Here is a 27,723-nt window from a genome sequence, read left to right on the forward strand (position 1 = left end):
TTCTTGCACTCACTCACTCTCTCTCAAAAATGAATAAACATTAAAAAATAATTTTAAAAAAGAGTTCATGCCCATCCATTTTGTCCAATTGTAATGTGGGTTCTCCAAAAGAACACTATAAGAAAAGCCTACTTATTATTGAACCCATTTATTGCAGGTGTCTTGAAATCATACGGATCCTACCTGTTTTTGTTATTCTGTACATCCTTTATATTTACTTCCATACACTGGACACATTATGCCATAAATAAGCATAATAATATGTGATAAGAATAAGTGAGAGAAGTTGAAACCAAATCTGTCTCTACAGGTTTCTCTGGAAATAGGTAGAGACATACCTATATTTTTTTGAATGTTTACTTATTTGGGGGGCGGGAGGGGAGGCGGTAGAGAGAGGGAAAGAGACCAAGCAGCCTCCATGCTCAGCATGGAGCCCGATGTAGGGCTCGATCCCACGACCATGAGATCATGACCTGAGCCAAGGAAGTCAAGAGCTGGGCACTTAACTGACTGAGCCACCCAGGTGCCCGAGACATACCCATATTTTAAAGAAATTAGCCACAATTTTCACATACCCAGTACTGGCTATCACGGTAATTCATAGAGTCAAAGAATTTTTAGGTCCAGGGTATATGAGAAGTACACTAGTTAGTGTTTCTTTAAGTGTATTTGTCAGAACATTGGCCTCTAGGGGAAAAAAGTGGGGGGGTCCTAGTCACACAAATTTGGGAACCCTCACATCTTGTGTCTTATTTCTAGATTCTTCACAATGAAAAGTCAACTGTAAGTCAGGATTTCCCAAACTTACTTGACCACAGAGTCTTTGCCCTGTGGAACAGCTGTAGGAAATGAGTGGGTTCTCACAGTGGAGGCTCAGAAAATTAAGCCACCGGTCCCAGGTAACAGAGCCGGTAATGACAGGACAAGAACCCTCTGAGGGTAGGTAGCCTGCCTCCGAATGCCTGTATATTTGTATTGACAGCAATAGCTCAAAACATTTCGAGATGATTTTTTCCCCTTGAAATTTATTTAAAGAACCGTTTCTAAAGTATCCAGGATCCTAGTTTAATTTGGAGAGATTTATCCCTTAGCAGATGGAAAATGTGTCAATTGGCTCATTCAATTTAGTAGTACTCTTTATTCATATGCATCAGAAATGGAACCTGAATAGTAAGTAAGCTTGGTGGAGGGAAAACAAACCGCTCGCGAGGCTCTCAGTCTGAGGGGTGGGGAAAGGAGAAAGCCAGCAAGCAATTAGACAAGTAGATATGTAATTACAAATTACGATACATGCAACGCAGAAAATGAACTGTGTGCTGCCGGGCTGAGTTTAAATTTGCAATCTTTTTTTTTAATTGACCCGGATTCAGAAGGGGTCAATAGCAGCTGTTTTTAGGGTTTCTCTGGGTGCTCAGCCCAGAACAGTATGAAGCTCGTTAACAGCCCCTCCCCTTCTTGTCTTCCCAGCCGGGTGGAGCAAAATGAGCACGCAGTGAGCCGGCCCAGCCTCTGGCCCAGCCTCTCTCCCAGCCGGCCCGACGCCCACCATGAACCACTTGGAGGGCTCCGCGGAGGTGGAGGTGACCGACGAGGCGGCAGGCGGGGAGGTGAACGAGTCGGTGGAGGCTGACCTGGAGCACCCCGAGGTGGAGGAGCAGCAGCAGCGCTATGAGGGCCGCCCCGGGCGTGGGCGCGCCGTCGAGGACCCGCGCGCCCCGCCGGGGCAGCAGGAGGAGGAGGAGCGCGGGGAGTGCCTGGCGCGCTCGGCCAGCACGGAGAGCGGCTTCCACAACCACACGGACACGGCCGAGGGTGACGTGATCACCGCGGCCCGCGACGGCTACGACGCGGAGCGCGCGCAGGACCCCGAGGACGAGAGCGCCTACGCCGTGCAGTACCGGCCCGAGGCCGAGGAGTACACGGAGCAGGCGGAGGCCGAGCACGCCGAGGCCACGCACCGCCGCGCGCTGCCCAACCACCTGCACTTCCACTCGCTGGAGCACGAGGAGGCGATGAACGCGGCCTACTCGGGCTACGTGTACACGCACCGGCTGTTCCACCGCGGCGAGGACGAGCCCTACGCCGAGCCCTATGCCGACTACGGGGGCCTCCAGGAGCACGTGTACGAGGAGATCGGGGACGCGCCCGAGCTGGAGGCGCGCGACGGGCTGCGGCTGTACGAGCAGGAGCGCGACGAGGCCGCCGCGTATCGCCAGGAGGCCCTGGGCGCGCGGCTGCACCACTACGACGAGCGCTCCGACGGCGAGTCCGACAGCCCGGAGAAGGAGGCGGAGTTCGCGCCCTACCCGCGTATGGACAGCTACGAGCAGGAGGAGGACATCGATCAGATTGTGGCCGAGGTCAAGCAGAGCATGAGCTCGCAGAGCCTCGACAAGGCGGCCGAGGACATGCCAGAGGCCGAGCAGGACCTGGAGCGCGCCCCCACCCCGGGCGGGGGCCGCCCTGACAGCCCGGAGCTGCAGGCGCTGGCGGGGCAGCAGCGGGCGGCGGGCACCGCGGGCGGCGAGGCGGGGCAGCGGTACAGCAAGGAGAAAAGGGATGCCATCTCGCTGGCCATCAAGGACATCAAAGAGGCCATCGAGGAGGTGAAAACCAGGACCATCCGTTCGCCTTACACCCCCGACGAGCCCAAAGAGCCCATCTGGGTCATGCGCCAGGACATTAGCCCCACCAGGGATTGTGACGACCAGAGGCCGGTGGATGGAGATGTAAGTATGCGCGGGTTTGGGCTCCAGCTGTGCGCGTGGCCTTGCTTGCCATCGGGAAATGACTTCACGAGAAAAGGGGTCCTGGGGTGGGGGGACGCTAAAATCGCGCCCACGTGGAGCCTCGGAAGCAGCTTGTGTTTAAGCACCCCTGAGTGAAACACAGGTGGATCGGCATTTAAGTGTTGAAGGCACTTATCTAAAGACCTTTAGAGGGATGGCTCTCAAATGGTGGTTCTCAAATGGTGCCTGGAACGTGTGTTCAGAAATTGATTTCTAGACACATCACACTCTTCCCACCCCTCATTTCTCACTTAGAAGCCCCAGGGGTGGGACACGAGAATTTTATTTTTAAAAATTTTTTAACATTTATTTTGGAGAGAGACAAAGCACGAGCAGGGGAGTGGCGGGGGGGTGGGCAGACAGAATTCTAAGCAGGCTCCAGCTCTGAGCTGTCAGCACAGAGCCCAATGCGGGCCTCAAACCCACAGGAACCGTGAGATCATGACCTGAGCCGAAGTCAGAGGTTTAACCGAGCCACCCAGGTGCCCCGAGAATTTGTAATTGTCACGTCAAGTAAAACCCACATCTGGGTTGAGCAAGGAGAGACTCGGTTGGGAACGCTTTTTTGCAAAGGGGAGAAAGGTTCTTTTGTAACAGGGGATGGGCGGGCATATAGCGGTCACATGCCATGACAGGCAGAATATTTTAAATAAAGCACAGGTTTTGGCTTTTGCTTTGTGTTAACTCTTCATAACCTAAATTCTCTGGCTGTAGAATCTGCAAGGTTCTATGTGGCTGGGCAAAAAGAGGGTCTCTTTTATAGGGAGGAGCAAAGTAGGCTAGAAGGAAGGAGGCATGGGGAACAGGGATGAAAGCGTGGCTTGAATGCCTTGCAGACAAGAGTGTGTTTTAACTGGGGGCCAGCCTGTTCCCACCCAGAGGGGCCCTTGAGGAAGGGTTGTAGGCTGGCCAAAAGTTCAAGAACCTGGAGGAACAAAGAAGGTTCAGGCAAAGATTAATTAACCGACATTTTGTTCTGACTGATGGACAGTTAGCTAATCATTTTTCAGGCAAAAAAAGTGAATTTGAAGGGTCTGTGTCTGACCTTGTCATAGGTAATCAAGGGGACTCCTGTGAGTCTTAGGTGAGTCATGGCGGGGGGCGGGGGGTGGGGGGGTGGGGGGTGGTCTTTGCAGTAAGCTATTTCCAGAACACAAAAGGGTAGGGGGGAGGTTTCGTTACTTTTGCTGTTTTCCAGAATCACAGGGCTCAGGTGAAGTTGAGGGTCAACTAACAGGGTCCCAGGTGGTACTGATGCTGTTGGCCACAGGACCACCACTTGAGAGCCACTTTCTTAAAGTAATCCCTTAACAGCTTGGAACCGCCATTGTGGCACCTTCTGGAGGGCATCAAGGGAATCCTTCTGAGGTTTTTCCTGCCAGAAGTTTCTGCAGTTTTTCACCCACACTGTGCCTCACATTGTGGCTTGCATTAAGGGAGCCCGGGCACCCTTCTCCACAAAAGTCCTGTTCGGGGTTTTAAGCCGAATTGTGCTTCTTTGGGAAAATGTACAGAAGGCTCCTGCTGCCCCTGCTAATGTTTTATTTTCCATTTTTGAAATATCTAAGAAATTTGATAAGCTGGTAAGCTTGGATGTCACAGTCCATTCAAAATAAATCGAGAAGGCTAACCTTTGCCTCCACAGCCTGGCACTAAAGCTTCTCTTGAATAATTTTTAATCATTTTCATTTAAAATGGGAGCTTGGACTAAAAGAAGGTTTAGGAGGTTAAATTCAATTTCATTTAATTCTGCATCCTGTGATTGCACCAGGTTATTTCTCAGTCCATGTTTTGGAGTGAGAAGCCATTATTGGAAGCTGTTTGTTCATTCGACTTATGCGTGAAGGGCTTTAGAGGTCAGGGGTATCGTTCACCTCCTCTTTCAGTAACAGTCAACATTTGCTGGTAGCTAATTAAATCGCTGGCACCTTTCAGGAAAGGTGGGAAACTGGTTGGGAATGGATCTGCGTCCTCCCCAGCAGGGGGGCAGCATTGAATCAGGTAGTTCAGCGATGCTCTGCGTCTCCCTTCTGTTGTCACTTGCCAACAGTGAAAGACAAGTGCACTCATGTGTAGTCTTCCCCTTGACCTCCAGCTGCCGCCAGGTTCCTTCTGGCAAGAAAGGAAATACGGCAGCATTTTGCAAATGTAGGGGAAGTGGAGCAGATTTTCAAAAGTAAGGAGATGGTCGGGGTGCCTGGGTGGCTCAGTCGGTTAAGCGTCCGACTTGGGCTCAGGTCATGATCTCTGTGGTGTGTGGGTTCAAGCCCCGCGTCCGGCTCTGTGCTGACAGCTCGGAGCCTGGAGCCTGCTTTGGATTCTGTATCTCCCTCTCTCTCTCTGCCACTTACCCCTGTCTGTCTGTCTCTCTCAAAACAAAATAAAATAAACATTAAAAATTTTTTTTTAAAAAGAGTAAGAAGGTGGCAAGAGACTGGGTTCTACATCCTTTTAGAAACTCGGAAAGCCATCGGGAAAGAAGTAGCAAGAGCATTAAGTCCAGTTGCTGTCTTTTTTCTCACATACACTAGCTCCTTGACGTAACTGACTTCACCCTGTGGTCCCTGCAGCCTCACGACGAACCCACAACACGGCCCACATTGGGGCTGGGGCTTGCTTTGATTCATTTGAACTGGGAGAACAAGTTAAGCCTCTTAAACGATGTTTCATTCAAAAGCTAGAATTATGATAGGATATCAGATGATGAGTTAGAAATTCATTCTGTCAGAAATTCAGCTTGATGGTCAGAGATTGGTGAGTAGGGCTTACGAGGTTATGAAGAGTTAATGCAAAGCAAAAGCCAAAACCTGTGCTTTATTTAAGTACTCTGCCTGTCATTTTTAAGCTGTTTGGATTTGTGGGTTTTATTCCATCTGTCTTGCCACATTCATAGGAAGGACCTTACAGGCACCTGGGTGGTTCAGTTGTTTGAGCGTTTCGCTTCGGCTCAGGTCATGATCTCATGGTTCATGAGTTCAAGCCCCGCATTGGGCTCTCTGCTATCAGCACAGAGCCCACTTTGGATCTTCTGTCCTCCTCGATCTCTGCCCCTCCCTCCCTCCCTCCGTGTCTCTCTCTCTCTCTCTCTCTCTCTCTCTCTCTCTCTCAAAAATAAAACATTAAAAGGTTTTTTTAAAAAAACAAAAGATCTTCATTTCTTACCTCTTGGATGGCATCATGAGAGGAAAATAGAAGTACATACATTATGTTGATTTCCATCTTAGCATCAAAAAATAGTTACTGAATGCTCTGTGTGTGTGCTATTGTAGAAAATGAAAAAGCACTGTTAAAAAAGTGTGGCCCAAAGTCTGCCGGGAGAGTGTATTTTTGTTAAAAATACAAATTACTGCCTTTCCTTTCCAAATTAGAATACCTAGGATGGGGGCCAGGGATATGTTTTGGTTTTGTTTGCTTTGGTTTATTTCGTTTTGTAAATTCTCCCTGTGATTCTAAAACATATAAAAGATTAAGAACCACTGATTCGCAGGAAACGAATGTATCCTCTGGACATTCGGCCCATGCGAGATCTGTGGTTTTGAGACTTCGCTAAATCTTTTCTTAGCCCAGGTCTGGTTTTAGCAAAGGGGACTGTCCCCTTGTGATCGTGGTCAGCAGACCTGGACAAGGGGCCTTGGATTTCTTGCTGTAGGAGCAGTGCATTGTCAAATGGCATGATAAGAAACTACAGTGAGTAAATAGAAGGAAATAAAAACCACCTGCATTACCAACGTGCCAGAGAGAACCGCTGATGGCTGCATCTGCTTTCGAGTTTTGCTCTTTCCCGGAGCAAAGTGGCATTTGTTTGTGAGCGAGTCATATGGAATGTGAAAATGGGATTGCTCATTAGCCAGAACTTGAACATATACTAGAGCCCCAGCACTGATCGAAAATAATTGTTTTCAGGGGCGCCTGGGTGGCTCAGTCAGTTAAGTGTCTGACTTCGGCTCAGGTCATGGCTCATGGGTTCCAGCCCTGCGTCAGGCTCTGTGCTGACTGCTCGGAGCCTGGAGCCTGCTTCGGATTCTGTGTTTCCCTCTCTCTCTGCCCCTCCCCTGCTTGCGTTGTCTCTCTCAAAAATAAATAAACGTTGAAAAAAATTTTTTTAAAGAAAATACTTGTTTCTGGAAAATTGTACCAATACTTAAGTGCTTTGCTTCTAGTAAAGATTTCTCTATTTCTCGTCTGTTTGAAAACTACCTCCCAAACCCCTTCTGGAAAAATTGTTAAGGAATGACCAGTTCTGAAAAGTTTCACAATCTACCAATCTCTCTTTAGCCAACAGAAATCGTTCTGTGGGGCACCTGGATGGCTCAGTTGGTTAAGTGTCTGAATCTTGATTTCGGCCCAGGTCAGGATCTCACTCACGGTTCATGAGTTCAAACCCCCCATCAGGCTCTGCGGTGACAGAGTTCGAGCCCCGTGTCAGCACAGATGCTGACAGTTCCGAGCCTGCTTGGTATTCTCTCTCTCCCTCTCTCTTTCTGCCCCTCCCCTTCAATCAATCTTTCTCTCTCTCTCTCTCTCAAAACTAAAATTTAAAAACTCGTTCTGCGTAGAGAACAGAGCATGGTGGAATCAGAGAGATGGGGAGTAACAGGCATCCGGCGTCATTTGGAGGGTTGTGGCTGTTTTGAGTGGGTGTTGTGCAGCTGGAAATGGTGTTTATCTCTACTCACAGAGCTGCACTAAAAGGACGGTAAAATAAGAAAAAGATGTAAAGCCACAAGCACCAGGAGACAGCAGCAGCAAAGAACACACTGCCAGGACCCCGAAGTGGGGCTGGCTGCAGGAGACATTGGTGCTCCCCGGGGCTTCCAGTTGTCCTCTTCCTTCAGGCACAGGGAGCCCGGTGCCGCTCTCGCCCACCCCCTGGAAGTCAGGCGTGGCCTCTGACATGAGAGTGGTGATGTGCGATGCTCCTTCTGAGCAGGAGCCCTGAAGCCTCGCGTTAAGATGATGGGGTCAGGGGCGCCTGGGTGGCTTGGTCGGGTGGGCGTCCGACTTCGGCTCAGGTCGCGATCTCGCAGTTCACGAGTTCTAGCCCCGCATCGGGCTCTGTGCTTCCAGCTTGGAACCTGCTTCTGAGTCTGTGTCTCCCTCTCTCTCTGCCCCTCCCCCACTCATGCTCTCTCTGTCTCTGTCTCTCTCAAATATAAATAAAAATATTTAAAAAAAAAACATGATGGGGCATAAGATGGCGGAACCTCTCTCAGCACAGGTCCCGAGGGACCGTGATGAGCAGGGCTCCCTGATGACCCTGGGGACATGTAGCATGAGAGAGGAATACACTTGTGTTGTTCTAAGCCTTGGGGATGTGGAGTGGTTGTTACACAGCCTGGCCTGATCAATACCGACTAATACACTGATAGGTTTCTGTTGACTCTGCTAAATGTTGGTGAGGATTCGTGCCATGAATCTCCCAGAAAGGCTCAGGAATTAGAGACCCCGCATACTTCAGGTGGCTGGCATATGGCTGAAAAAAAAAAAAAGATGGTTTGGAAAGTCTGTCACCGGAAACATTAGATTCCTTCTCCAGCTCAGGCGCCAGGTTACCACCCCCTGCCCCCCGGCCCCACAGAGGGTGGGAGGTTTACTGTAAAGGAAAGGGTGACTCAGAGAAGCCTTGGACCTAGGGACACTAGTCACTGCTGAAAATGGGAATGAGGCACCTTGGAGAACACAGGGCCTACTAAGCAGTGAGAGAGGCTGAGAATGCCTTAGAATTCTTAGCTTTCAGGCTTAGAACCTACATGCCCCTGGTCCCTTGCAGGAGGTTAGAGTATTTCTCCCTCCCCACCCCCCCACCCCCCGCCTCACCCGGAGGAGACAGGCCCAAGAGCAGATACCTACAGGTACTCATGTTTGGGGCTTTCCCGACAGAACACCTGGGTCCCTGCCTGATCTCACCACAGTGAAGGTTCCTGCCTCTTATGAATCTTCCAGTGGGCTTTTTGGGGACCCACTGTTGTTAAATGAGTGGACACCCAAGGATCACCAAACATCTGAAGAACATCTATAATAAGAAAGACAAAGACACAAAAAAGCAAACGGAGAAAGGTACTTGAAGGAATAAAAGCAGTGCGCTGAGTGAGAGAAAACCGTAAGATACTTATTAGTATCCTCAGAAAGGAGAAAATAAGGGAGCCATCGAATTAGAATAGGACACCATCAGGGCACCTGGGCAGCTAGGTCCGTTGAGCATCCGTCCAACTTCGGCTCAGGTCATGATGTCACAGCTTGTGAGTTCAAGCCCCATGTCGGGCTCTGTGCTGACAGCTCAGAGCCTGGAGCCTGTTTCGGATTCTGTGTCTCCCTCTCTCTGCCTCTAACACACTCGCATTCTCTCTCAAAAATAAATAAACATTAAAAAAAAAATAATAACAGGATGCCATCTTTAAAAAAAATTCCTGCCCTCAATTTTTTGACTAGCAAATATGATAGCAGAAATTAAAAATTTTAAAAATCTTTCAGTAGGAAGAGGACAAAGTTGAGGGAATCATCCAGAAAGTAGAACAATGAAGGCAAAAGGAATGGAAAGTAAGTAAGAACATAGATAAAATGGAGAAATCGTGAAACAAAAGATGTTGAGAACTGCCAGCAAAAAGATTGCCCTGGGTACCTAGAACAGTGATGTAAAAATTTAAAAAGGCAGGGGGCACAGAAATTTCAGAACAGACAGGAGGAAGAGAGGATCCTGCGGGCTTGCCAAGAAGTTATAACAGGTCCCAAATGGTCAGGAATCACCGTCATTTGATCACCCTCAAAATGGTATTGATCTTCTCAAAAGCAATGCTGGAAACTGGCAGGCCTACACACCCTAATTTCCAGTTGAGTGTGAAGGTGGAATCAACATGTTTTCAGATACGCGGGGTCCCAGGAAATTTACATCCCATGTACCTTTGCTCAGGAGGCTACTAGAGGATTGCTCCCTGAGAAGGGAGCATAATTCAAGAAAGAATATGGGGTGCCTGGGTTGCTCAGTAGGTTAAGCATCCCACTTTGGCTCAGGTCATGATCTCACCATTCGTGAGTTCGAGCCCCACGTCGGACTCTGTACTAACAGTGCGGAGCCTGCTTAGGATTCTGTCTCTCTCTGTCTCCCTCTCTCTGCCCCTCCCCCACTTGCACTCACTCTGTCCCTCTCTCTCTCTCTCAAAACAAATAAACTTAAAAAAAAAAAAAAAAGAGCTTGGGGGAATGAGGTCCCACACAGGAAAGAAACAGAGGGACTCCCCTGGGTGATGGAGAAGGAGATCCCAGATGACAGCTGTGTAGAGGGACAGGGCATAAGCCAGCGCAGTGTGGGCCAGAACCTGGAGGGTCTCCAGAAAGTCTGGAAGTGAGAGATTTCCTAATATATTTGTACCGAGAGGAATCTTCGATTCTTTTAGCAGAGTTTGGCATAAATTATTGATGAGTACACAGAAAACGAAGCAAATGGAAAAAGCGCAGTTATTTGCGCGAAAAACAATTGTTACACAGGCAAGAAATGCAATAATATACTGCGTGTGTCTCAGCAGGGAGGAGCATAGGCGTAGTCTTCAGAGTATAAACACTGAACATTGATTCGCCGGAAATCATGACATGACGAGGATGAGGGAAGGTATAGTGTAAAAGAGGTAAATCCTGGTCTTTTATAGATGCCAAGAAATAATGGCTAAAATTGAAAAGTTGAGGTGAGGCAGCACGAGTGTGGAAGATCCCAGAAGGAATGCTGAAAGACTGGGCAATGAGGCCATGGAGGGAGGAAAAATGGGGAAAGGGACAATGGTGTTTGCCAAAAGCCTGACTTTTCAAACTATATTCACCCATTTCTTTGCCTTAAATGAAAAATATAAAAGAGTAGGGGTGCCTGGGTGGCTTGGTAGGTTAAGCGTCCGACTTCAGCTCAGGTCATGATCTCAGGGTTCGTGAGTTCGAGCCCTGCATCGGGCTCTGTGCTGACAGCTCGGAGCCTGGAGCCTGCTTTGGATTCTGTGTCTCCCTCTGTCTCTGCTCCTCCCCCACTCATGCTCTGTCTCTCTCTCAAAAATAAACATTAAAAAAATTTTTTTTTAGTATAAAAGAGTAGAATCCCTCAGAGATCATTCATGTACAGCATCATTTCAATGATACTGTCTGTTTTCTTGACAAAAGAGAGAAGAGCCAACATCTCTATTATGTGCACGATTTATAGAAAATGTGTCGTATGGTCACTGTGTCATATGGTGAGACACATGTAAGGTTTTGTGTGTGTGTGAAGCATGCACACTTCCATTTGGCTCACCTCCACACACAGAAGAGTAGAGAAGGAAAAGTAGGTCAAGGCGGAGGGTTGAAGAACACTAATTGGGAAGTGGATTTGCACCTTGACCGTGAAAAGTTTGAAGAGTTCAGGAGCTGTGGGCTGGATAACGGGCATTGAGTCTGGAAACCACTGAGCATGGATGGGAGGACGTGAAGCAGGGATACTACTTACCACAGTGGGAACAGCGCCGGCTGAGGTCAAATGTGGATGCGCTGATTCCTCAGATTTGTATACTTATTTAGGTTCATGGTTTTTTTTATTTTGAGAGAGAGCACAAGTAGAGGAGGGGCAGAGAGGGAGAGAGAGAATCCCAAGAAGGCTCCTCATTGTCAGCACAGAGCCCGATGTGGGGCTCAATCCCAGGAACCATGAGATCATAACCTGAGCCAAAATCAAGAGTCAGGCGCTTAACCGACTGAGCCACCCAGGTGCCTCTAGGTTAATGCTTTTTACCTTGAAAATGAAATGTGTTCGAGATACCTTCCTTTACCAGGGTACATTTGCAGCCCGTTCTGCAACTTAGGACCAGCAGCAGATTGTCCTATCCCTGCCAGTGGGGAGTAATGTTCGAAGTAACAGAACTTAGTTGTCAGTAACAAAAAAGGGAGTCATTTTTCCATGAACTGTGAGGACCTGAACTGACCGGGGTCATTTTTTTTGAGAGAGGTGAAGATCTTACTGTTACAAACTTCAAAATGAAAAGGCTTGACCTTGAAATCCCTTTCAGAGCGCAAATAATTTCAGTCATGAAAAAACAAAAGGGAGTGGGAGAGTCTGTGCTTTTGCTCTCTCCCCCTGGATTTGAAGCATCGTCTCTGATTATTTAACTCACCTTTAGAATTCCACCTGCCCCAGAGAGGCCCTGTTTACAGGGCTGAACAGGTGTCTCCCCACTGACCTCAGACCATTGCCACGTTGGAATCACTGGGGCAAACCTCTTGCCCGATCTGCACAGCAGAAGGCAAGGTCTCCAATTGGACTTTGTGCTGTGTGGAATGAAATGAAGTGATGGGAAGATTGATTTTTTTTTAACTCCCAGACTCTAATCTTTCCTCTTCTCTCGACCCCATTCCCAGGAGAAATCTTTCTCAGCTTCTTAATGGATTGTCTCACTAGCCAGTGCCTGTGTGACACTGTGGTGTGGAATATGGGGAGAGCCCCCAGGAAGCAAAGGGATGATTTAGCCAGAGAGAAATCTGTCATCACTTTCCAGATAGAAATTCAGCACACAGGGCCACAGTTTGTATGTCTGACCTGATCGCTTAATCAATTGGAGCTCAGGAAACTTCACAAGGGTCTTTAGAAAAATTGTTAGCTCCCCCGACTGTGCGCTCTCAATATTTTCTGATAAGCGGATCGGGGCTATAGAGGGGAGGAAGGGAGGGTGCAGGGAGAGGAACAGATATATCATGGGTAATTGAATTCAGTGGTAACCCAATTAAACCTGGGCCCTTGTAGTCTTGGGGAATTATGAAATGTGATTTATCTATAGACATGATCATCTTCCAAATGAGACCCACTCCCATTACAAGGCTAACTGGCAGCATGTTCTCAATACAGAATGCAGTCCCTCAACCCACTAGCTTTGAGACAGTTTTCAGTGGCCACTTTCTTGAGAATAGCCATAGAGAGGGTGTTGGGATAACAGGCACTCAACTGTGTGCTTGGTGTACCTAACTGATTTCTGCAGTGGGTCAGGCCCTGCCAGCGGGACACCAAAAACTTAATAAGAATAGTAATGAATTGGGGGGGGGGCGGTGCCTGGATGGCTGAGTTGGTTAAGCGTCCGACTTCGGCTCAGGTCGTGATCTCATGGTTTGTGGGTTTGAGACCCATGTTGGGCTCTGTGCTGACAGCTCAGAGCCTGGAGCCTGTTTCGGATTCTGTCTCCCTCTCTCCCTGCCCCTCCCCCACTCGTGGTCTGTCTCTGTCTCTCAAAACTAAACGTTAAAAAAATTTTTTTTTTTTAAAGAAGAGTAATGGATCGAAGAAAATTCAGAGCTGGGCTGGACATTTTGGCCTCAGTTTTCTAGACACAGTAGCTGAATATATCTGGGTTATGTGACCCAGGGGCCTCAGCCTACCAGTCAATGTCTTTGACGCATTTCACAGAGCTTTAGAGGGCAAATCACCCTGGATATCTGATTCCCTTTGTCTTGGGCAAAGACAAAGAGATTCCCCCAGGAACTAATTTCTTAGTGTAAATTCCAGGCATGACTAGACAGACCCCACTGGATCGAGACCACATGGCTCCTTCGGTGTGTAAGGATTCCCATCCCCCAGCACCTGGACTCACCTCACTCGTTGGCTTTGTACTTATGAATTCCAAATTTACTTCTGTTTACCCAAACTTGCTCCCATGCCGCACATCTTACAGGCTCTCACTTCTGTCCACACCACAGTCCCATTCAGTGGCACCAAGGCCCCGCTGTCTAAATAGATGATTCCCAAGATTCCAAGCTTCCTGATTAGAATCAGGATGTTGGGTGTTGGGATCACCCGCCCGCTCAGGCCCGCTCAGAATTGGTAACCACCAACTTAAACTGTGGACTACAGTCTAACACTTAATCCTTTATGACCTTATTTTCTCCTGTCTCGTAAAGGATGAGCCTGTTGCCTTTTTGATTCACTGTCAGTCAGCTGAAGGCACAGCGTCCTTTCCTCGTCTTGTATCAGAGCACGTCACCCAAAGTGGACGCCCACTGAGTATTCGCTATGTGTAAATCTTGGCCCTGCAGTGGATCTGCTGCAGTTACGTTCAGCTGCTCTCTTCCTCAAGCTAGTTTCCTCGTCAGTAAAATGAGTTAGATTTATTCCCCAGGGTGACCCGTGAGAGAAGGGGATTTCCCAGACACGGAGTCCCCTGCGGAAATGTGACTTGAGAAGCACAAGTGTAGTGCGTTCGTTGCCTTCGTAGGTCGGAGCTCACGAAACATTTAGGGTGGGCCATTGGCAAATTGTGAATTAGAGGGAGTCGCCCATAGCACCCCTTCTTCACCTTCTCTGTGCTGGTGTTTCCCTTTGCTTCCCCGCAGCGCTCGGAGCCCGCGTGAGCCCTCGCTGTGCTGCCCACCCTGGTGAGGCACTGCAGTGACCCGAGGTCCCCCTTTCCGCCTGCAGCAGCACCGTATGGTCAGCCTTGTCTTCCAGGGCTGTCCGATTAAGTCACACTGGGCTGCTAATTAGTGCTAATGGCAACATAGACCACCCTGTTCAGGTAACATTTGCCTTTTATGGGCGTCCTCCATTCGAGAGGCTGGTTGGAGAAAGTCTGTTGAGGCAGGAGGACATTTGAACACTAACACTTCTTACAAGCCAGCCAAGAAGGGAATAATGCCCAAATCCTGGAAAGTGAGGGCTCGATGTTAACACCTGCCCTGATCATGTGCACTTTTGCACCCACTTTTTTTTCTTTAGTTTTGAGAAAGACAACGAATGAGGGTGGAGAGGTGCCCTGGCTTCCTCTCAGCCTTGGATGCCTTGAGTCACCTCCTCCTTGTCCTCTCTTCTTCTCCCCCTGCCTTGAAATCAGCATCAGCCTTGGTGGATTTTTTTTTTTTGACTGTTGCTAGGAAACTATTGACCAAGGTCAAGTGCACATGCTAATTCATTAAGACTTGTTAGCAGCATCTTCTCCTGTTGACCTTCCAGTTGTATTCTCAAGCATACAAGGGCAAAGGAAACAATTGTTCCGCTGCTGAAGGAGTCTGTTTTTGTGAAGGGTTCCTGTTAAGGTATTTTGAACTGAGAGGTTGCCCCTCGCCAGTCCACACCTCCTCAGGGAGTTCCAGCCAGCTGTAGTTTTTCCAGGATCTGAATAGCAAGGGATGGAGTTGAGATAGGATCTGAAGTCAAGTAGACAGGCTTTAGGATGGGTAGATGTTCACTGAGGGCCTTGGTTTCCCCCAAGTGGATCAATCCCTGGCTGGAAGAAGTGTATTCTTGGCATGTGAGGGAGGGAGTGGTGATGGGGAGAGGGGGAGGGGAACATTGCACTGAAATAGTTAGCTCTATTCTGTTCCCGTTTGTGTTCTGGAAAGGACTAGACTGTAAGCCTCCTCATCTCAGAGTGTCCTCCTGGCCTGCCGTGGAAGAGTGTACATCCCAGCGTGGACCATTAAAGCCAACCTTGTTCTTTTTTATGTTCACAAAAAGTGGGGGGGGGGGGTGCTTGGCAGACCCTCTAGGTCAACATCCCAGAAGATTATCCAGAGGAATAACCTTAGAACAAAGGATCTACCAGGAGAGCAAAGATGGGCCCCAGTGTATTTCACCAAGCAGACCTCCCCGACAGGAAGCCTTCCTGAAGTGAGTGATGTGAAAGGAACAAATGTTCCTAAACCTCTGCCGTGCCAAGTACCATACAGTGATTGGGTTGAATTGTTACACTTGTTCCCCTGCTAACACTTTCGGGTTTCATTAAGCACCAGCTACACAGAGGGCGTCGTCTGTGAATAAGAAACGGGGCCTGGCCGCACAGCTACGCTCTTCTGCTTCATTTTGTTGGTGAACCAGAATGAGTTTCGGTTACTGGCCCAGGTCACAGATCAAAGTCTGTCTCACAATTTCTCATCAGCTCATTCAGTAAATATCTTCAAGTTGCTCCTATGGGTCAGTCACTGTGCAAGACACCGGGGATATAGCAGCAACTGAGACACAGGCTCTGCCTGGAATAGACACAGACCCTGCCTGTGCAGAGTTTACGAGCCACTCTAGGCTAGTCCTTCCGTGCGCCCTCAGCCAGATCCCTCCAGGCGCCTCTGTTCACGATGCTTTCATTTGAAGCCTTAAGTAAGTGTCTCAGCTATCTCCCACTCAGTAACAAATTGCCCCAGAACACTGACCTAAAACAAACCACAGTGGTCATCTCACAGCGTCTGCGGTCAGGAATCTGGCCTGGCTTGGCTGGTCCTCTCCTTTAGGGTCTCTCAGAGGCTGCAGTCAAGTGTTCCTGGCCTGCGGTAGCCTTCAGGCTCTACTGGGGAGAGACCTATTCCCGAGGTCATTTGCTTCTTGGCAGGATTCAGCTCCTCAAGGGTGCTATTGGACTCCAGGCCTCAGTTCCCACCTGACTGCCAGCCGGAGGCATCCTCGGTGCCCCACGGGCACTCTCCTGTAGGGCAACTTACTTGATAAAGCAAGCAAGATGAGGCCTTAGAGGCTGATAGCAAGGTAGATGTCACAGCCTGTCGTAATGCACTCACAGAGTGACAGCCCATCACCTATGCTGTATCTTATTGCTTAGACTAAGTCAGTAGCCCACGCTCCCTCCCTAAGGAGGGGATCACACAGTGTCTGGACACCCGGGGATGGGGCTCATGGGGCCATTTGCGAAGTCTGCCTACCACATTTCGTGTCTGTCACATGCCAGCAAAGGAATGGTGGACTTAAAACCCGAGGACACAGCATGGCTTGTCCACCCCCAGCTGACCTTGTTGGCCTCTCCCACCTCTGGGGCTGTATCTGTTTCATTGTCTGGCTGAGAAGAGGCGGATCTGCTGATCCGGAAGTGGCCAACAAGGCGTGAAGCAGCCTGGGCGCGTGGGCCAGCACAGACGGGAGCGGGGCAGCCACGTCAGAGGAGCTGGGACTCAGGACAGCCTATGGGCGTGGGGCACAGGAGGGATTGTCCTGAAGGATTCTTCACGAGGAGAGGATTTTCTCTTTATTCTCAAGGGTCTGCCAGTGTCAAAGGAATTTGCTATAAAGACTCCTTCATAAGTTGGAGTGGTTTTTTTTTTAATATTTTTTTCCAGTGTTTATCTTAGCGCGTGAACAGGGGACGGGCAGAGAGAGAGGGAGGCACAGAATCCAAAGCAGGCTCCAAGCTGTCAGCACAGAGGCTGACATGGGGCTCGAACCCACGAACCGTGAGATCATGACCTGAGCCCAAGTCAGATGCTCAACTGACTGAGCCACCCAGGTGCTCCAGGGCAGAGCTTTTTGATCAGTGTCCTCATGATCCCCACTGAACTTTGGGGTTGGGGGTGACCTGGGCCATTGGGCATGTTGCATTCCACCCTGGAAGTATCATCCAGGCTCTGGACCCAGTGTGTTGTATGAATTTATCACTTCCGTATACCATGATGCAGAAGAGGCTGAGAGGCACAGAGTCGAAGGTCTCGTTGGACTAAGAGATCCATGCAGGAGGGAACAGCCCTTGAGGCCGGCTCTCTTCTTGTTGCCCGGACTTCTCCCTCAGGTGTGGAGTGTGGATTGATTCTTTATGCTCCCGTCTCAACCAGCCCCTTGCTGCGGGTCGTTTTCCATCACAGGTTTTATTTATTATTGATGAAGTATGGAGAAGGCAGTGGTGAATAATTAAGTAGGTTTCAGGTGCTGATTGAACATTAAAGGAAGGAAAGAATGAAAATAAGAGAGCCAGGGAAAGAATTCTGAATTCTGTGTGCCAACAGGACACTAGTAGACATTTTCTGTAACTTTGCCGAAGGCCTAGTGGTTTTCTTCATAGTTTGTCTGATTATGGTGGTTCTCTGGTTAGTAACTGAACATACTATAAGCTTTCCATAGCAGCAGTGAAGATTGTAATGGCTTCAGCCTGCCCTCAGTGGTTCACGAATCCAAACCAAAGCAATGTTGAAGGATGATAGTGGGGGAAATGGCTTCTCCCATGAGTTCGGGAGAGTCCACAGGTGGGGAGTGTTCAATCTGGACACTTGAGAATCAACACCCCAAGATTTTCTGTCTTTTAACTAGTGAATGGAAAGAAGAAAGCATTTGAGAGATGCCCAGTGCTGTCAATGGGCTCCTGCACTGCTCGCCATTTTGAAAGGGGCTTTCTTGAATGGGGACCGACAGCTGTAGGAATTGCTTCACACTGACCTGGATTATAGTAGCTGCAGTCCGACTGCCAGCAGGCATGGCCAGAAACATGGCAAGAGGGAGAGAGAAGGACACCCTGTTTCCAACTCTGGCCTGCAGAGTTGGCCACAGCACAGGAAGCCACAGCATGGGTGGATTTTGCAGCTGTGAACTGTTCAGGTCCTTGGCTTCTCTTTTTTCTACCTTTTGACCCTATCACAGCTCACTAAGCAAGTAGACGCAGAGAAAGACCTGTCAGCATGTGTGATAAAGGGCTTGGTGAGAAGAAAGGCTGAAGCCAGCATTAAGGCTGAGTCTCACGGGCGCTCTGGGCCCTCCTTCTTTCTTGCACCCGTGTCCTTCCCCGTTGCCATGGCTTGTTATGAGGTAGATTGGCGCTGGGAGGTCTGTGTCCCATCTTCAGCCCTCGGAACCACCCTGGCCACCTGTTTCCACGAGCTTCCTCCAGTTCGTTTTTCCACCTGCATTTGTCTTGACCTTCCTCCTCTCTGCCGAGGGCCAGTGGACATGGCCCAGCTCTTGAGCCTGACTTGAGATTACCTGTTGATTTGGGTCAAACCATGCTGGCCCTGGGGACAGCTTTCTTTGGTGTGTTTGTAGGGCTCGCCTGCCACATCCCCCTTACTTGGGGTGCAGTGCAAGGATGTTGGGGGCACGCAGCAAATGTACGGGGTGGTGAGTCTACATTCAGTGCCCTGGCCTGCAGAGGCATGGGCCCTGCATGGCACCGTGTGCCCAGGTGCATTCTGATGCAGGCACCGAGAGGGCCCCCGTTTCCCACCTTCCACCCCTCCTTTACACATGAGCTGCATGCTTTTTCACAGGTTCTATAAACGTAGCAGAGTTTAGAGTGTGTGAAAGTTTCTGGTTGCACCTCAGATCCGAGTTTATTTTCCCCAGAAATAGTAGGCGTCACTGCCAGAAGGGGTAGGCCGGCCCCTTCTCACAGACATCAGGTGATGGCGCGCGACCAGTGACATACGACTGCCGGGGGCCTTTTGGGCGCCCAGGGGTTAATGCCGATGAGCCGGACACCCCGGGATGTGGTCACATCTCCTGTTACAAGTTGCATTATCGACTTGGGCATCTAACACCCTGGAAACAGTCCACCAGACGGGCGCTGAGGTCAGAGTTAGCCTCAGCTCACAAGTAGAGGCACCAGAGCTCGCCCTGCTGCCCAGATAGCACCTGGAGAGATGGAGAATTTTTGGATGTACCAGTTTGAGTGTCACGATGAAGAGGTAGGTGGATCCCAGGGCTTCAGAATGATGTTTGCCTCGTCGCCCTCAGCGTTCTAACCCTCGTGCTGTGAGATTATAAATTCTCTGCGCTTCCCTCCGTGCTCAGGGTATAGGAACAGAGCAGGAGAGTGGGCATTCCCCAGGGTGGGTGGGAAATGCAGCCGGGTCCGCCTGTTGCTTGGAAGGTCAGGACGACCCGTAGAGAGAGGAGGCCATTTGATCACATAGAAGCTGGGCTCTTTGCTTCCTCCCCAGCAGCATTGTGTTCTAATAAAAGAGTGACTCTGGGTCCCGTGGCCTCCCCTTCTGTTCTCTGTGTTGTGTCTTTTGCTTTCACGATGCTAACGATGATGAGTGAGCTTGGTGTCTTACGCGTTAGGAACTGCTTTGCTAGACAAGGTGATGGGCCTAATGTACCCTGAACAGGGCCCGGCACATAGTAAGCCTTCCAGAGATGGCGGCTGTCCTTGGTAGGTGATGTGTTATTACAGCAAATAACGTGCTCTTGGCTGCATCACTTAACGTAAACTACAAGTGACTTTGGTTTTTCCTCTTACGGAACTCAGGTCTGGAGGTCTGGGAAGGAAAGTGCAGGCCCCTGATGGGGAAATGAGAGGTTGGCTGCCTCACTTGTCCATCACAAATTGTAATGCATTTCAAACACCTAGAGTGAGGCCCTTTCAAAGGGTAAAAGATAACCTGTATTTCCGGATGGGCTTTATCAGCTGGTAAGTTACATCAACTTAAAATAATGACACTGGTTAATAGTTAATTCGGCCTTTTTTTTTTTTTTTTTTTGGCCTTTGAGACGGTGGCTTCAGAAGCTTAAGGCCCTTTTGATGGTAATAAAATGAATTGCTTGCTGACAGTGAGAATGCCTCTCTTTGAGGAGACACCTGCATTGCAAGGCTGTCTCTGAGGTCCAAGGTGGTCCAGGGCTTGAGAGCACGCGCCCTGCCCCTCTCCCCCCGCCCCCCCGTGGGAAAAGAGAGAATAAAAATGGTTAGAATATTTTAACCGACAGTTATCTCAAAATGTTCCATTGGTATTAATTGAATCCATTATAAATGTGTATATAAAACACTTCATTAGGCCCAGGCTATTATCATTTTAATGACATAATTATGCCCCTACAATGCCTGTGCTAACTTTCCTACTTCACCACATTAAGGAAACAGAAATGTGCATTGATAATATAGTTTGAATTGAGAGTGAGTAATTACGGATTTCTTAACCGGTTTCAATTTTCAAAAGCACAAACATGTCTTGGAGCAAGAGAAACCTAATCATATATTTGTTTCTTTTTTTATAACTCTAACATGGAGCAGGGCGAATTTAAAACAACTTAAATCAGTGAGGAAAACAATGTGTGTTTATTTGAGAAAGGGGATAAAGCTGGGTCGACCAAGATGCGCAGCAAAAAAAGCTATTCGGGGATGCCGGAACTCGAGAAGCTCCACACAGTCCCTGGAGCAGAAGGTTACGTCCCATCACCTGCCACAGGCAACCACGCCTTTGAAATCCCATATAGAACCGGAGTGGTCAGCCTGGTGGGGAATTGAATGACTGAGTGCTTGATTATGGTCTGTTTGAAATGCTACCTTTGAGAGTTCTTGTCGTATCCACAATACTTGTCACATGAGGACGTGTGATTTGCAAACAGTGTCGGACAAGCAAAGAGACCGTGATCAAGGATCAGTGAACAGAACCCTGATCTGCACTTGGGTACTGATACTGTGTGAGCACGTAAGTGCAGTGCTACGTGGGTTCAGGACCAACTCTGTGCATCAACGTATTTTGTGTCTTCTTTGTCCTCCGGTACAAAAGGATCGATGTCCGTGCGTGCTTCCCTGTGTTCGACATATTTATCAGGCTCCTGTTGTATATTTTATGGAGAACCTTGTAAACGTTAAATAATCACATGCTGGGTTCCGTAGCCGGTTAAGCATCCGAGCTCGTGACCTCGGTTCACGGTTGTGAGATTGAACTTTGAGTCAGGCTCTGTGCTGGTGTGAAGTCTGCTTAAGATTCTCTCTTCCTTTCTGTATGCTCCTCCCCTGCTCACGTCACATACGTGGTCATTCTCTCTCTCTCCCTCAAAATAAATCACATCCTGCCCTCATAGTGCTTATTAAAGCATTGTAATTAAACTATCCTATAGTATTTCAATAAAACATAAAGGAAAAAGTGACGTATATAAGAACAGCATTAGTGAGGGGCACCTGGGTGGCTCAGTCGGTCACGTGTCCGACTTCGGCTCAGGTCATGATCTCGCGATCCGTGAGTTCGAGCCCCGTGTCGGGCTCTGTGCTGACAGCTCAGAGCCTGGAGCCTGTTTCTGATTCTGTGTCTCCCTCTCTCTCTGACCCTCCCCTGTTCGTGCTGTGTCTCTCTCTGTTTCAAAAATAAATAAACGTTAAAAAAAAAAAAAAAAAAAAGAACAGCACTAGTGAAACATCAGCAATTCTCATGCGAGAGGGCTCCCACTCACCGAAGAGAATAGGAAAGATTTCACTAAAGAAGTAACACTGGAAATGAGGCTTTGGAGACTCATGGACATGTGCAGTTGAGACAAGAACATGGACAAGGGCAGTGCACAAAAACCCTCAGGTTATATACAGGAAGCAGGAAATAGCTCAGTTTGGCTTGATGGTGGAGAATAATAACCGGAAGGGGGAAAAGTGGTGAAGAAACTAAGGCCAAACCTTGGAGTGCCTGAAGTGCCGGGGTGGAGTCTGGGATTTATTGTCTACACAAGCAGGAACCGTGGAAGTTTTTAAATTGGGGCGTGATTGCTCAGAGCTTGTTAAAATTGTATTTAAAAAAAATGGTTATTGTTTATTTGTTTTGGGGAGAAAGACAAAACACGAGTGGGGGAGGGGCAGAGAGAGAAGGACACACACAGAATCTGAAACAGGCTCCAGGCTCTGAGCCATCAGCACAGAGCCCGCCACGGGGCTCGAACTCAAGAGCTGTGAGATCATGACCTGAGCCCAAGTTGGACACTTAACCGACTGAGCCACCCAGGCGCCCCTAAAGTTGTATTTTAAAGTGGGAGTCAACAGGTACTTAGTGAAAGGTGTCTGGTTGTCTTAGTTAGTCTGGGCTGCTGTGTAAGAAAGACACCGCAGACTGGGTGACTTCAACAACAGAAATTGGGGCGCCTGGGTGGCTCAGTCGGTTAGGTATCCAACTCCTGATTTCAGCTCAGGTCATGATCTCCCGGTTCTCGTGATATCAAGCCCCACATTGGGCTCTGCCTGGACAGCACAGAGCCTGCTTGGGATTCTCTCTCTCCCTCCCTCTCTCTGCCCCTCCCCTGCCTCGTGCACACGTTCTCTCTCTCTCTCTCTCTCTCTCAAACATATTAAAAAAAACCAAACGTATTTACTTCGCACAGTTCTAGAACCTGGGAAGTCTGAAATCAGGGTGTTTGCATGGTCAGCTACTGGTTTAGACCCCCTTCCTTATCTGCAGACAGCCACATTCTTGCTGTGTTCTCGCACCATGGAGAGCAGAGACAGGAAGGAGGCTCTTTTGTGTCTCTTCTTGTACGGTCACTAATCCCATTACGAGAGCTCCATCCCTGTGACCTAATTACCTCACAAAGGCCCCATCTCCTCATACTACCCCACTGGGTGCTAGGGTCTCAACATATGAATTTGAGGGGGACACAGTTCATAGCACTAGTGAAGAAGGTCCATGAGCACTTGGTGCTTGGGCCTCATGGGGTATGTGGGTTGCTTGGTGACTTTAAAAAAAAAAAAAAAAACTAGGGGTGCCTGGGTGGCTCAGTTGAGCGTCCGACTTCAGCTCAGGTCATGATCTCACAGTCCATGGGTTCGAGCCCTGCGTCAGGCTCTATGCTGACAGCTCAGAGCCTGGAGCCTGCTTCAGATTCTGTGTCTCTATGTCTCTGTGCCCTTCCCCCGCTCATACTCGTGTCTCTCTCTCAAAAAGAATAAATGTTTAAAAAAAATAAAAATTAAAAAAAATTTATTTCTCAGGTGCTGCGTCTCACTCTACACAGGTGAAATTACTAAATAACCCAGTCACACATTTGGTAAAACTGTGTCATTTTTAAAGGATTATTTTCTCCTACCTTTTGTCAACGTGGAATTTTTGTCACTGAGTTTCCTTGGAAGAAATGACCAACGTGTACTGGGACTGGTCAAGGTTGGCTAGAGCCAGCCGGAGTCTTTCACCAAGGTCCTCATGGAAGGGTATCTCGGTAGGTCTTGGGGTGGCTTTGTTGTAAATTAACGCCTGCATATGCACCTGATTCTTTTTTTTTGTAACTCCCTCGCCATGATAGCATCACCCTCAACCCTCGCGTTGCAAGATGCTGTCTGGACTGGGAGACAGCGGGCATGCCAGAAATCACACACGGTTGTTGTATATACTCCCAGCCGTAGCCGGCAATGTGCGGTTCTCACCAAGATACCAGTAGGAGTCTGGGGGCCTATAAATTAATTTAGAGTCTATTGTAGTATGATTTTAGAGAGCCTTCTACGTGCTTTTTAATTTTAGCCATGTGTAAAAGTTTAATAAGGAAGGAAACAAGAAGAGGGAGACGAGGAAAGCATCTCCATGGGTACGTGTTATCCTGGTGAACACTCCCCCTTGGAGGGAAGTGATTGTCGTTGCTGCTGGAATCTTAAAAGACTTGTCAGACGTTGGTTGTGTGCCTTGTGCATACACAGGCCCTGAGCTGGTGCCCTGTGTACGTGGTCACCGATGAATCCTCATGTCCGCCCCAGGAGGGGGGTAGTAACCGTTTTCCTCAATTCTCAGGAGGATCAGAGAAGGATGAGTAAGGGCGCCGAGTCAGAGCAGTGAGTGGGAGAGCGGGATTCAGATGCTGGTCTGCCCGCTCCTGCGGCTGGAGCCTTCTGCTGTCTTGCTATCTTGAAACCTCCAGAGCTTTACTTGTTCTGCCACATTATAAAATTAAAACATGCCAGCCGCCTTCTTTGTTCTTTATCCCAGCCTCTTTCCAAGGACAAATGAACCTTATGTTCCCTAGACTCACATTGTGCTTTTGGAAACAGACCCTAATATTGGAAAGCCAGATCGTGTTGGATATGAAGACCAGATCCTGTGTCTTAGGAATTTTTTATTTCCACCAACCAACAGGCCTCCCTCCTCTACTCGTGCATTCTGACTCCCTCTCAAAGTAAATAAATAAACATAAAACAAAAAGGAGGACCAAAATTTCAAAGTATGGGGGGAGGCAAGAGGGGATTTAGTTAGAACCTGATCTTGAGAAACAATACTAAAAATTATAAACAGAAGTTTCGTTGTTTTATCTTTTGACTAATAACATGTAGGTTATAATTTCACCTACCTGTGAATTCTTTAAAAAATTTTTTTAATGTTTTATATTTATTTTTGAGACAGAGACAGAGCATGAGTGGGGGAGGGGCAGAGAGAGAGGGAGACACAGAATCCGAAGCAGGCTCCAGGCTCCGAGCTGTGAGCACAAAGCCTGAGGCGAGGCTCAAACTCATCAACCTCGAGATCATGACCTGAGCCGAAGTCGGATGCTCAACCAACTGAACCGCCCAGGTGCCCCTCACCTACCTGTGAATTCTTAAAACAAAGGAGAAGTATTGATTTGAGGAGTTGTAACTTAAAAAAAAAAAAAGCCATCGAATGTATGCAGTAGAACCCTTCTTCAGTTCACATGGTGACGTCTGCAGCATGATCCGAAGGGATCCTTCTAGTCGTAAAGAGGACGGTGTCAGCAAAGACCTGTGAGGGCTGCTACAGTTTTCTCAAGGGCCTCCCTTAATGGATTTAATATTCCAGTCATGCTTTTTCAAAGCACCCCTGGTCCCATCCTTCTTGCTAGGTTAGCGTCCACCTCGTGAGCTGGTGTTACTCCACCAACTCTCCCAGTTGTCCGTGGCTGGTTGGAGCAGTCCTCCTGTGGGGCCCGTTGCTTCGTTCTAAAATCCTGCTTTTTATTTGCCGTAGAAGTACTCGCTCTTCTGCTCTGCAGCGCGCCTGTAGGCTTCTGGCTTTCCGTTTTGTTTTCTTTGTGGCCTTGTAGCACCACATGGTCCCAACAGAGACCAGCCACCAGAGATGTGGGCTGGAGAGAGGGGTCGAGGTGGACAGTGACGTCGTGGGTGGTCAGCTCAGTGGCGACTGCTTTTGTGTTACTGTGACTTTTGTTCTCCTCGAGGACCCAGTGGCCACTGCTTTCAGAGGACAACCTGCGTTTGTGTGTCCGTCTGTCTCCCCTGCTGAGCAAGGGGCTCCCTGGGTGCAGGCCAGGGGTCAGGGCCTCCTCAGACACTGTCAGAATTTCCGTGTTCAACAAATGAATGAACGGTCCCAGTGGAACTCACCTTAGTGTATCTTGTGAGTGGAGTCTCTCCAGAAGTCTCTTCAGATCTCTGTATGTCTCTAGATCGCTGCTTTGTGCTCAGTCCTCGGGCTTCTCTGAGAAGAACACTGTCTACTTGGAAAGAGCCAGCAGACCCTTTAGTTTAAGGGGTGTTCTCATTATCATCCAGTCAGCTTTTCCAGGCCGTAGTCTTCTCTTCATGCATATGTCAAGGGAGAAAGGATTAAGGGAAGGGAAGAGCAGAAAGTGTTAACTCAGTCCCTCAGTTCTTTGGGTTTGCAGTCCAACTGAGGAAACAGTTACTAAGTGCCTAGATTGACCTTCTCTGCTGAAGACAATGGGCCAGTGGCTCACAAAGAAAACCCCATCCTCTGGGCAGAGAGTAGGTGCTGGCTACTTGTCATCAGCGAGGCTCTAGTGACTTGTCCTTGACCGCCAGCTCATTTCCCACTTTCCTGCAGAGCTGCTCGACCTCCCTGCCTGTTTCCAGAACATTCCCTCCACTCCCCATCCCATCCTGCCCCATGAAGACTGCACACTTTTCAGGATTCAGCTGAAGTCTCCCCTTCCCCTAAAGCGTTGCACGTATACCCCTCCCCTCCTGCAGAATTGCGCCCTCCCGGCCCCGCGTCCCATGTACAGGTGAATATCCCTGCCACAGCCCTGCCTCCGCACGTCTGCCTCCCCCCCTTCATCTGGAAAGGGATATAGGACAGGACCACAGTGTCTCTTTCCTCTTTGTTTAGCAAGCCAGTATCAAAAACAGAGGTAGGCACAGAAATGCCTGTTGAAGGAATAAATGAATAATAGTTCTCTGCCTGCTTTGCTTCCCTGCACATATCACCTCTCCCACCAGCAGGTACAACGTGTGCCCCTGGGAGATGTTCGATTGGAAATGAAGTGAGTGATTGGCTTTCCCTCTGGATGCTTCTGTATCCTGAGGCCGTCTCCAGCCTAACAAAGGGACTATCCATCTCTTGCCCTGGCCCTGAGGAACCAGACTCTTCGAGCTGAGAGCTCTGCTCTGTGGAGCCCCAGAGCTGTGGTAGTAAAATTCAGACCGTGGTTGTGGAGAATGTGCTAGAACACCACCTGTAGAAGACAAGCAGCTTAAGACCTCCTGCAGTGAACCAGAACAGGGAGTTACTGAGTCGTCTTGGGACATCACAGACGCCTCCTTATAGACGCCCTGTGTGGCACTTTGTGAATTTTCACACCCACCTTTGCTTCCCATCCTTGGTCTCCTTGACTTAAAATGGAATGTCGAGTCAGTGACCCAGAAGGCATGAGACTTCAGACAGAGAAATACATAATAATAACTCACTTTTTGTATCATATTTTATTGGTTACACTTTGCCTCCAGTACATTCTTTGAAAGTAAAAAGTGTTATCTAGTTTCTGGTTTTCTCTCTACTTTTTAAAAAAACTTTTTTAACATTAATTTATTATTGAAAGACAGAATCAGAGCGTGAGCAGGGGAGGGGCAGAGGGAGAGGGAGACACAGAATCTGAAGCAGGCTTCAGGCTCTGAGATGTCAGCACAGAGCCCGATGCAGGGCTCGAACTCACAAACTGCGAGATCGTGACCTGAGCTGAAGTCGGACACTCAACCAAGGCGCCCAGGCACCCCTCTCTACTTTTGAGAGTACAGCAAGGTGAAAGCTGGCAGTGAGGGGGTAAAGGGCTTGTAAAGCAGACATTTGAGATAAGTCAATACTAAACACCTTTGTTTAGGCTCCATGGGGGCTGTGCCAGCCCTGAAGGCGCTTGTCCACCTTGACTTTGTCAGCAGTGGTGTGGGGAGTGGTAGGTTCCCACCAGGTGGGGGGCCTTTCGTTTGCAGACAGCTTGTAGCTTCAGAAGAGCTTTGCTGGAGCTCAGGTCAGAGTTCTAATTCAAAATGCAAGTTTAACATTCCACACGTAAGATCATAGGAGTGCTATCAGAAAAGGGCTTCAGGGCATCTAGGTGGCTCAGTTGGTTGGGTGTCCAACTTTAACTCAGGTCATGATCTTGTGGTTCATGGGTTCGAGCCCCACGTTGGGCTCTGTGCTGACAGCATGGAGTCTGGAGCCTGCTTCGGATTCTGTGTGTGTCTCTGTCTCTGCCCCTCCCCCCTAGCACTTTGTCTCTCTCTCTCTCTCTCAAAAATAAACATTAAAAAAAGGAAGGGGCATCCCATTGGCCAGGAAACAATAATGAAGGAGA

The 27,723-nt window shown here is 48.8% G+C and overlaps 1 protein-coding gene across 8 annotated transcripts in view; it reads left to right on the forward strand.

Annotated features, from left to right (window-relative positions):
• The window catches only part of APBA1 (amyloid beta precursor protein binding family A member 1), a 208,905-nt gene that overhangs the window by 138,182 nt on the left and 43,000 nt on the right, over positions 1–27,723 (forward strand). For all 8 annotated transcript variants that reach the window (XR_009251847.1, XR_009251848.1, XM_058695743.1 and 5 more), the window contains exon 2: positions 1,468–2,729. Coding sequence is in view for 6 of the 8 variants with exons in the window: in XM_058695743.1 (XP_058551726.1) it covers positions 1,548–2,729 (1,182 nt within the window). In the remaining 2 variants the exon portion in view is untranslated. The remainder of the gene's footprint in view (positions 1–1,467; positions 2,730–27,723) is intronic.

This window comes from Neofelis nebulosa, chromosome 12 (genome assembly GCF_028018385.1).
Source record: "Neofelis nebulosa isolate mNeoNeb1 chromosome 12, mNeoNeb1.pri, whole genome shotgun sequence".
Classification (NCBI taxonomy): domain Eukaryota; kingdom Metazoa; phylum Chordata; class Mammalia; order Carnivora; family Felidae; genus Neofelis; species Neofelis nebulosa.